At 43.2% G+C, this 10,689-nt stretch overlaps 1 protein-coding gene and 1 long non-coding RNA gene across 2 annotated transcripts; one reads left to right on the top strand and one right to left on the bottom strand.

Moving 5' to 3' along the window:
• Window positions 1-9: 9 nt before the first annotated feature.
• On the bottom strand, window positions 10-3,626 carry LOC139054387 (uncharacterized). The gene is made up of 5 exons (XM_070531312.1): window positions 3,415-3,626; window positions 3,158-3,334; window positions 2,364-2,439; window positions 2,137-2,223; window positions 10-2,079 (listed from the first exon to the last, which is right to left on the bottom strand). The coding sequence occupies exons 1-5, from the start codon at window positions 3,624-3,626 to the stop codon at window positions 1,039-1,041; spliced, it is 1,593 nt and encodes a 530-aa protein (XP_070387413.1). The 3' UTR covers window positions 10-1,038.
• A 123-nt stretch (window positions 3,627-3,749) lies between these two features.
• On the top strand, window positions 3,750-9,159 carry LOC139054796 (uncharacterized). The gene is made up of 4 exons (XR_011511511.1): window positions 3,750-4,111; window positions 5,022-5,127; window positions 6,543-6,660; window positions 9,047-9,159. It is a non-coding gene; the product is annotated as an uncharacterized lncRNA (long non-coding RNA).
• Window positions 9,160-10,689: the final 1,530 nt, after the last annotated feature.

The following is a 10,689-nucleotide window of genomic DNA, read 5'->3' as shown; positions in this document are numbered from 1 at the left end:
AAAGCATCCTTGTTTCTATCAATATAAATCATCGTCTTTTCCTTTGCACCATTTCATGACACATTTTTTGCACTTGTTGGCCCTTTAAGGAAGTTGCTAGTGTTAAACACTGTTGAGCTACCTGATGGCAAAAGCTGGTTTTAGTCTGAAATCTTCCTCTGAAATTGCCTGGCTTTCAGGAACTTGCAAGTGAACAGCAATGCTTTATTACCACCAATTTCTTTGCTTATTGTCGCTTTATAACTGCAACATGAAAGACTGCATCAAAAAGATCCCGAACGTCTGCCATGGCTTTTACATGTCCATTCTGTCACTGAAGGAGTTGCAGTGATTCTTTCAGTTGTATCTGTAAGCTTGCACTGTATTTCCTTATTGAGAGCCTCTGCTGTTGCACAGTTGAGGCTAGTTCACAGTTGCAGTGTTTAAGCCATTTTTGATGCCTGTAGTGAATGTAGCCTTGAGGCACTGTCGACCTGATCACGTCTCCTTTAGTTTGAATTGATGTCTCCCATGTTTTTGTGTGTGTTTGTATGGTGGTTGAGAGCCACACCATAGCTTCTTAGATATGTTTGCAAATTTGTTCAGCCTAGTGCTGTCCCCTTGCTTTACAATTTCTCATCCAAGTTTATAATTTCAGAGTCGCAGATAAAGCTGCTAGCTTTCCTGGTGACCTGGGCACTACTATGTTAGCTGGCTAAAATATCACTGCTATGAGCAGTTTCTTCAGTGTCATACTGCACTTAATGTTCTAAAAATAAAGCATAGTAATTTATTTCTGTATGGTGCTTGCCTGCAAAACAGCCGTATTGTGTTTGCAAGCTAGGCACATAAGTCTACACATGTTTACACGAATGGATTGGTCCGCTTTTTATTATTGCCAAAAATGATTAAAAACATACATGACCGGAATATTTTTCAAAATCTCTGTGGGGAAGTTGGCCTTTAAATATTACAATTTTGTAAAAGGTGGTAGCAGTGCTTATGCCAAAAATATGTTTGATACTCTGTGCTTGTGTATCACAGTGAAAATAAAGCACCTTACTTTGTGTTGCTTTGAATTATTGGACTTTGCAGATTTGCCAAAATGCAGCACATATGAAAAATTTCACTCATGGCAGGAATCAAACTGACAGGAATACGGTGCTCCAAAATTCCATGAGTTTTTATGCGCTGTATCACTCTCTCTACATGCACGCGCACTTGAGCAACATTGTATGTTTCTTGCAGTTCTGCAGGTGAGAAAGGCTGGTTGCCAGTTGAGAATGGTGGCATAATCAGTACGGCACTTTTACCTGCTACACCTGCTAGTATTCCAGGAAAACCCTTATCAGCAAGAATAACATCATGCTGACCAATTATTTCAAGGAATCCTGATTCCAGCACGATTTGTGTGTCTGAGCAACGCCCACCATAGGATTTGGACTTGAATACAATGAGGCCAGAGGGGGCAATCGCAACTAAAAATTTCAATGTAAAGCCACTTTTGTACGTGGAGTAGAGGACATGTTGTTGCCTCACCTCTGATGGTGTTTCTGTGCGCACTTCAGTGCAATCGACAATGAGTGTGCAGTCAGGATAGTTGACCTTAAAACACTCTGGACGTGTATCCCGTATCACTTGCATATGTGGCTTATATATCCACTTTCTTGTAGCACCCGCAAGCGTGCCCAGAACTGCATGAAACGTTCGTGCTGCTGTTGTTTCATGAATGCCAAAAATTACTGCAATTGCACTAAAAGGCACTCCGTGCTTCATTTTGAATAGAAATATTAAAAGTTTGTTCGGAAGGCTGACATCAGTACCCTTATCTCTCGTGTGAGGCAGGAGACTTAACAGGAGCGAGAAAACATTGTCTGAAACGCCACAGAGATCTCTCACTGCACCGGGTGTTAAGGAAACTGTGTCGAATCCCCCAAAAAAGCAAACCCTAGAGTCTGGTCCTGCAGCACGGTGCGATAGGCATGGCAAATTTCCTGCTGGTGTTATGAAGCATGGTGTGGCTGATTCTTCTTTCTGGCACACCTTTTGCACTGTAAGGTCTAATGCCTCAATGTGCTCCTCTTCAAGATTGTATTCAACCTGAAAGTCGCAAATGAGAGAGAATATGAATCGAGCTCCAGCAAACGGTGAACATACCAGCTCCAGGCTATTGTGTCCATTTGGCGGTTCAAGGCATGACTGCTGCTGATACAAGCCTCCAGCCAAACTGTGAATGTCGTTGTCCTGTATAAATGGAAAAAGTCAATTAACTGCTGCTGATTGGAGCCTCCAACCAAACTGTGAGTGTCCTTGTCCTGTGTAAACGGAAAAAATAAATTTTTCTATGATTTCTGAACCAAAATGCAACATTGTTTTCCACTTGCCCTCCTTTCACTTTGTTGTGATGGCTCCTGGCAATTCGTAGGTGATTTCGCACGTGCTCGAGCTCGCTTTGCCCATCTGGTAAGAAAAAAAAAAACAGAATCGGTGCACTTGTATGTACGGTTTTAAAGACATCCCCCACTACATGAACGCGACATTAATGTGATAGGTTGATGAAGAAGATATTTAAGATTAGTCGAAAGGCGACTCTTGGACTTTGAAAGCTAACTAACAGCTCGTCAGCCGCTACAGTCTTTGTATCGTTGAAACCAATAAACTATAAAATGGAGTTAGGTGTCGCGATAGCCCGGAAACAAAACCGTCGGCTGCGTACAATTAAGCGACAGGGGTATGCGAACGTACCAAGCAGCGGTGGTGTATTGAGATGTCGAAGCGTACATGGAGGCTTTTACTATAAATCAACAGTTTGCATCGTTTCTACTGCAATGCAGAAATAGCCCAAGAAATAATGAAGGCGGCCGCGATCGTTCGTGGCCAGGGCGACGTCCGATCGTCCGCGTTATCAACGGGATCAGCCGGCCTTGAACGGTGGATGACGAGTGGCATAAAACGAACAGTTTGGCCTTTATGGTTGTCAAACACCTACTCACTGGCACAGTAGCCGAACACAGCGCAAATTTCCAACCGCCTGACGGGCCCTTACGCGCGCGTCGTGCAAGTTCCGCTCCTCTCGGCAACAAGTTGACGGTGCGGCTTTCTCGAGGCGCGATCGCTCGATGCCTAATTTAACACAACCCACAACGATGACACGTAGTTTTGCTTTAAAAAACCTCACCGGTGGTAACGCTCTGTTGGTGCCGAAGGGTCGCATGGAACCGTGCAGCGGTATGCTGAAGGAAAAATTGTTGGCACGTAGGCGGGATGGTGCATGCAATTACTCTTTGCATTGCCGAAGAAGTGCCGGCTGCATATTCTGGTGTTCGCATTCGGCTGCCATGGCTTGCCGTCAGGCCTGTTGAACAAATTAAGCATATAAGTTCAAGCGTAGTCCCACCTGTTTAAGTGTCACGCTTTAAAATTCAACACACTCACCCAGCACGTCGAACAGCTTGTATCCAACGTTGCCGCCGCTCTAACTCGTACGGCTTTGAAGGGAATGTGTAAAAAGACACGCTGCTATCATAGCCTTCTTGGTTGTGGCACTTAAAAACACAGCAATACCGCCGGCCTCGAAGTTTCTTTTTCCGCGTTTCACCTATGGTTTCACTTTCACGCACCGCGGTGTCGTTGACGTTTGCTGCCATTTCTATTTGTTTGTGTTACTGAAAACTTCCGGCCGCGTCCAAGAGGGCGGCGCTGCATGTTCGTCGAAACTCCAGCGCTGGTTCCCCATTGGGGTACTTAAAGAGGACTATAGGCCATCGCTCTATAGGCGTTGTTGCGGCGGGCGGCCGATGTGGTGCTGATCGTTTGATCATATTTACGCGGTGCTTAGAGAACATGTGCTCCTTTTTTTGTGTGAATTAACGATCACTAAGCCCTGGGGCCTGTGCAACGCTATTAGCTCGCTGTATGTTTCTTGCGGTGCGCCGTTGTTGATTATCGTAGTGCGGTCAATTCGCGCTTCTTTGTCTCGCCGCTCCCGCATCGGGTCACAGTGCACGGAAGAATGTGTTGATAGTTGTGCTATCGCGTGCTGTAGTTCACCGCAATTCAACACTACGCTGGACGGACTGTTGGTGCAGTCGATGCGGCGTGAACGGACACGAAGGAGCGCTCGCCTCAGACGGTAAGTCGGGCGCCTTGCGCATTCTTATGGTTCATGTAGTGTACAGTGCTCACGGAATGAAACGCGTCAATTTAGGGCTTAGTAATGCGCATATATTCGTTTTCACCGGCTGTAGTTCGTGTCACATCGACGTAATTTTGGTGCGTACACGTACATCGGAGTCCTCGTCACCTTTGGTCACCAAATTCCTTGCGACATGACATGGTTCTCTCGCGTACTTTGCACGTTTGCAGGGCTTTACTAAATGCTCCGTGTCGCGTTTCATTCCGTGAGCACTGTACCTTGTCATGCGCAGCAGAAGATGATTAGTGCAGCTACAAGAACAATAACAGTGATTTCCTAATGTTCGTTCGATATCGGAGTGCACATTTAGCAAAAAGTTTCACGAAAATTACCCCGAGGTTAATGTTCTAAGTGCTTCATCTATTGTTTATTTTCTTTTTGTTATGAAGTATGCTAGCGCCGGGTCATCGCTTCGTCTGAACGGGCAAAAAAATTCAAGCAGGAAATGTCACTGCTTCCATACGTAATTTCTCAGCAAGAAATCGTATAGACAATTCTAGAAGTACGTTGATGTGTTGCGCAGATGTTTTCACAGCTAACGTTAACGCGCGACGGCATCCAAATGATCTGACTCGTGAGAAGATTTTAGCTTGGATGCAAACTTTGATGCTTATAGGTTGTCGCCAAGGCAACCTGTATTTCTTGTGTTTAGTGTTGTTTGTTTTCGTGCCTTTGACACGTTGAATAACCGCCTGTGATGTAAGAATGAAATATTTAATTTCTCTAAGCGGATGCAGCTTCATGTAGCTGGCTGTACGAGAGCTTTCCCCAATTTGACGCGATGTTGTCAAATCACAAGTTTGCAGTTTCAGCAGTGATTACAATAAACTGAACATTTATTGTTTAGGGATGTCACAATTTCCTGAGACGGAGTAATCTCTGCACCACATAGGCTGCGGCACTATGCAGCTTGAACAGCACGACAAAGCATCTGATCTGCCTGCTTTGACAAGGTACGTACTAAACGGTCACAGCCATTTATGTGTTCTAGGGTCTGTTCGTGTATTTGGCACCTGTCAACTTTTCTGAGTCTCTCATGCAATTTATAAATTCTTGCTATTCTACAATTTTACTAATGTTCCATTAAGTAATGAGAACGAAGTTTTATTAGTGAAGATGTTCTAAAGCTGCTGAGAAATGGGGTGGCATAGGATTGCGAAAATGCACGTAAAAAATAGTCCTGGCGCTTTGCTTTCTTAATTGCTAGCAATGAAAAATCCCTAATAAAATTAGCAAAGGGACACTTGCTTTAGGTAAGTTCATTAAGATACGTTCCAGAAGCAGGCTAAGTTTGCAGCAACAAAAGCACTGAGAAAAACTCACTGATCTAAAAACATGTTAGTTTCTGCTTTTCCAAGTGTGCTGCTTGTGTACAGTGTGTCAAGGTAAATAATGGTTAATAATGTATGCATAGAAAAGTGTGGATGCTGAGAGAAAGCTTTAGGAAAGTGCGTGCTGTCTTTCCAACACAGGATTTCTGTCTAGAATTTTTGTAAAATATGAAGTGCACAGGCTGGCAAACAATGTTCAACACTTTTGCTTTAGATTTTAATGTAGCCAGTTCATTATGTGTCCCTAGTATAGCTTAGCGTCAAGCTTGAAGCTGATCTCTGATGTCACATCAGTTGCAGGATGCAATAACGTGGTATCACATACTGCTTGTTACGCATGTCAGTAAACCTGGTGCAGTTGTCACAGGTGAGAGTATAACTGAAAGCTGCGCATTCCTTGCCCTTCTGCACATGATGTGGGATAGAGTTTGAACTATGCTATAGTGGCACCATCTCCCTCACCTTCTCTTCCTCATTATTCTGTCAACTTGCAATAATATGCACAACTTCTAGAGGCTTGATTATGGTGTTGTCTGCTGAACTTGGCTGATGTGAATTTCAGTAGTTTGGGGTACCCTCAAAGCTATGCTGTACTTTTCATGCATTTTAAAATGGTCAGTTTGACATATGTGATTGGCTGTGGCATTCTGAGAGAAACAAGGCCTCTTGTGAATAATGCATATATGCATTATTAGCATTTTCTAATACTCTTTCAAGAAGCAGCCTACAGGCTGCTCCCCGAAGAAGTGACCACCTTTGCTTACGATACGTGGCAGTCTGGTCCAGTTTACTTAACCTGTCTGCCATCTATGCACGAAAACGAGGAGAGAAGCGAAAAAAGGGACCTTCGATTTATGTTTTTGCACAGATGGCTCATACATTGCACTTTTCTTATCTCGCATGCTTTGTTAACTCAAAGCTTTCTATGGGCGAATATCATTTCATTCCTATTTATACCTAATAAGAATTACTTAGTTCACAGTGTCACTTTTTATATTATACTTTTGTGAGACTAAGCTCACTTGTTTTAATGCAAGTGTGGCTGGGCCTGCAGAAAGAGTAAGCAGACTACTGTGTTGCTGATCAGTGCTGATCTCCACGTCCGAGCTGGTCCCACAACATCCAGGCACCACTGTGCTTTGCTTCATTGACAAGGTAATATGATATAGACACCTTGCACCTCAGTATCAGTTTTGAGAAATATGCTAAGACACAAGGGTTGGCCTTGGTGATAAATACACTCGTGTTCTTTTTTTAAGCGTTCTTCTTGCAGTGTTCCTCATGTACATGTTTTCAGAGGATGCTTAAATGCAAACTGCCATGGAACTTGTTTATGCCTTAAAGTAGCACTCTTTCACCAAGAAAAAAGCCTTATTTAATGCACAATTCATAAGAAAGGTGAGGAGGTGACAGGACATAACAGTCTAACAGCCATCCAATTTTACTGCTTGCAGAGCAATATAAAGTGAGAGGTGAAAGGGCAAGAACAGATGAATCGACAATGTATGTTGCTCACACAACTGCGAAAAGAAGCATGGCTACTATGACACTTGTTTTACAATGATAAATAAGCAGTCTTGCTATCTGATAATCCACTGGAGGGCGAACCAACTCGCAGATTCTCTGTAACACATGTAAGGAAAGGCTCACAAATCTTGCCAGCCCTATGCTCGTAACACATTGCCACAGTTGCATAGTTTTCAAACAAAATAATGCAAGTGAGCTTTGCACCACCAAATGACCTGAGCATTCAGTTGACATGGTTGCAGATCCAGTCATTTATACATTGGCCTGTTTTGTTGACATGGTGTCTACTGCACGACAGTGGTATTTAATATCCATCAACACCCCTGTGCTCGACGTACTCTTTCTTGCATGCTTTTTTTTCACAGGTAGTGGAAGATTACTTGATTCCAGAACAATTTGGCTTGTTCTGCACATGATAGTGAACTTTCCAGTCTTATATTAAACATGGAATTGGGTAGGAAGATGTGGTATTTTTTATAGTGCCCTGGTGCATTCAGATTGTGCAGAGGCTTCAAGCTTGTATTGACAAAAATTGGGATGAAGCCATAAGAGGAGAATTGTAAAAGTGTAACGAAAGCCTCCTGATAGATATGCTGAGTTGTGCTGCTGTGAACACTTATTGGTTATCCCTACTGGGTAACGCTGTTAAAGTTATGGATGCTTTGACACTGTAGGGCCTACAAGGTGGCTAGCATTACGGAACACATTAAAACAACTGTAGGGATGCATGTTGTGCTATTGCATCATAATTGGCCCACAAAGTGACCACCTTTGCTTACACTATGTGGCAATCTGGTCCAGTTTACTTAACCTGACTGCCATCTATGCATGAGGAGGAGAAGGGACTAAAAAATGAAGGGACCTTTGATTAATGTTCTTGTACAGATGGCCCATACATTGCATTTTTCTTATCTTGCAGGCTTTGTTACTTAAAGCTTTCTACGGGCGAATATCAGCATTTCATACCTAATAAGTATTGCTTTGTTCACAGTGTCACTTTCTATATTTACCGTATTTACTCTCATAATGATCGCACTCACGTAATGATCGCAGCCCTGAATTTTGTCATCCAAATTCGATTTTTTTTATTTCCTGTGTAATGATTGCACCCCTAACTTGCTGCAGCGATATGTCATGTGCCAAGTCTAGCTATTAATGATCGCGCTTACCATCTGTCGAATGCTACGCGAACAACTCTTCAAGATAAACCAAGTGGTCTGCACGCACCAAACATTTTTAAGCAGATGCTCGTTTTCATTCCTTTCATTACTTTCCGCACTTCCATGACAAAAAAGCTACAACCAAAATTGCCTTTATTATGTGTAGGCTTTGTAATGGTTGTGGTCAACAGCAACAAAAAAGATGCCTTTCGATTCTTCTCATCTGCACTCGTGGGCACGCAACAAATCACGAGCGGCAACAATAGCAGCCACATTTACACTGATACGTTAGAAGTGTACCCTATCCATACGCCGACACTTGTAACACAGCTAAGATATTTGCCCACCCTTAGCACAAACGTGCTGTATTAGGATAGTAGTGAAGACAAATGCCGCAGTTTCTGCAGCATGCCCGCCGTGTCTTTCTATGTCACTGGCAGCTAAGCGTGCCCATCTGTTTCTGCCCCCTCATAGTGGACATGGCGACGTTATTGCCACAAACTTACCGATATTAACGATATTATTCATTACTGATATGGAAGAAACTTTCAATGCAAGTAATGTACTCGAGAGAAAAAAAAATCGCGTTCGGCGCATTTGGTGTTTTCAGCTTGCTATGCTGGCCGCCACTTTTGTTTCGGTGTCCCGCACTACGTACAGTGGCAGCCACTTATTTCTTGACCTATTGCCATCCCGCAGCAAACGCGGGATGAAAAAAATTCTTTTTGCGGGAAATTTAACCGGCATAATGATCACACACCTGAATTTGTGACCATTTTTTTTACAAGAAAATGCGATCATTATGCGAGTAAATACAGTACTTTGTGGCACCAAGCTCACTTGTTTTATTGCAGGTGTGGCTGGGCCTGCAGAAAAGCTGTAAGGAGACTGCAGTGTTGCTGATCAGTGCTGATCTCCACGTCCGAGCTGGTCCCACAACATCCAGGCACCACTGTGCTTTCACAAGGTAATATGTTGTGGACACTTTGCACCTCAGTACCAATTTTGAGTTTGACTTGATAAATATTTAAGAAGACACAAGGTTTGGCCTTGGGGATAAATACACTCGTGTTCTTTTTTTGAAGTGCTCTTTCTGCAGTGTTCCTCATGTACATGTTTTCAGAGGATGGTTACACTCCTTAAATGCAAACTCCCTTGGAGCTTGTTTAGGCCTCAAACTAGAACTGTTTCACCAAGAAAAAATCCTCATTTAATGCACAATTCATAAGGAAGGTAAGGAGGTGACAGGCAGTGTCTAACTATCCAGTTTGACTGCTTGCCCAGCAATATCAAGCGAGAAGCGAAAGGGCAATGCTAACAGATAAATCGGCAATGCATGTTGCTTGCACAACTGCGAATGCGACACATGGCATGGCTACTATGAATGCTGATATGACGATAAAAATATTGTAGTTTTTACATTAGCCGGTAAGCTTATTAATATTTTGCACCAGCAAACAACCAGTTTGGTAGCTGTAGTTGTTGCACTGCTTCAGGAGTAAGATATTCTTTTTAATGAAAATTGAGTAGTGCTGCGGTTAGCGAAGCTATTTCTGCCTGTACAATAAATTAGGCATTTTTAAAGAGGCGGCATATAACAATTGTGTTGCTGTGCCACATAATTAGTAAAGTGAGGGGAGGTTTAAGTAAGCAAAAGAGGAAGATTAACCTTGTCGTACAAACAGATCCTTGTCTCAGCTGTCGTCACTGCGATGCAACGGCTCCCAGATAACTGGGGGGGGGGCTAAAATTAGCCTTAAAAAGCTGACGCAATAATACAAAAAGCCATTGAAGAGTGTGGTTGCACCTATGTTTGACCAGTGCAGTATCGGGAGCAGGGCCAGACAGCAGCTGAAATGTTATGTAATAGAAGCTGGTCATATTGAGTGCTCTAACATGCTAACAAAAACTGTCATTTAGTTTCTATAGTGGTATTAAAGGTGCATTAATCTTTCCTATAAACAATTCTGCACTGGCATCTATGCAGTGTTTTCCATCTGCATATTCCGCAGTGCGGTAGCAAAAAGCTGTGAGATCTGTGTATTCACTTGCATGAGCTGGTTATGCTTCATGAATACTTTGTTTAGCGCAAAACGACACACACAAGACGACAGGACAAGGCGCTACTCTCAACTGACATCATTTTATTGCGTCACTCCTTTATAGACCGCTCAAACCAGAGGAACATGCGCAGTGAGCACAATGCGGTGAAGCCACCACCAACATCCGATCCAAAGAGCGCACTCATGTGACAGAATCCAAAAAACCAAATTCAGTGCTTTACTAGGTTAAGGAAGGCACACTAATGCACTGTGACTCCAGTGACTTAATGAAAAATGCTTCCGATAACTCTCGGGCGGTGGTGTCACGGCTCTTTTTCAAAATCGTGGTATCACGAAACATGGGTTTGCATTTGCATGTTTTACAATGCTGAGCCAAATGGGAACCTGTGCCTGTAGGTATGGATCGCTCATGTTCTCTAAGGCGCTCGTTAACA

The sequence above is a fragment of the Dermacentor albipictus genome, chromosome 1 (assembly GCF_038994185.2).
Source record: "Dermacentor albipictus isolate Rhodes 1998 colony chromosome 1, USDA_Dalb.pri_finalv2, whole genome shotgun sequence".
NCBI classification, from domain to species: domain Eukaryota; kingdom Metazoa; phylum Arthropoda; class Arachnida; order Ixodida; family Ixodidae; genus Dermacentor; species Dermacentor albipictus.
This window is presented reverse-complemented; position numbering and strand designations above follow the sequence as displayed.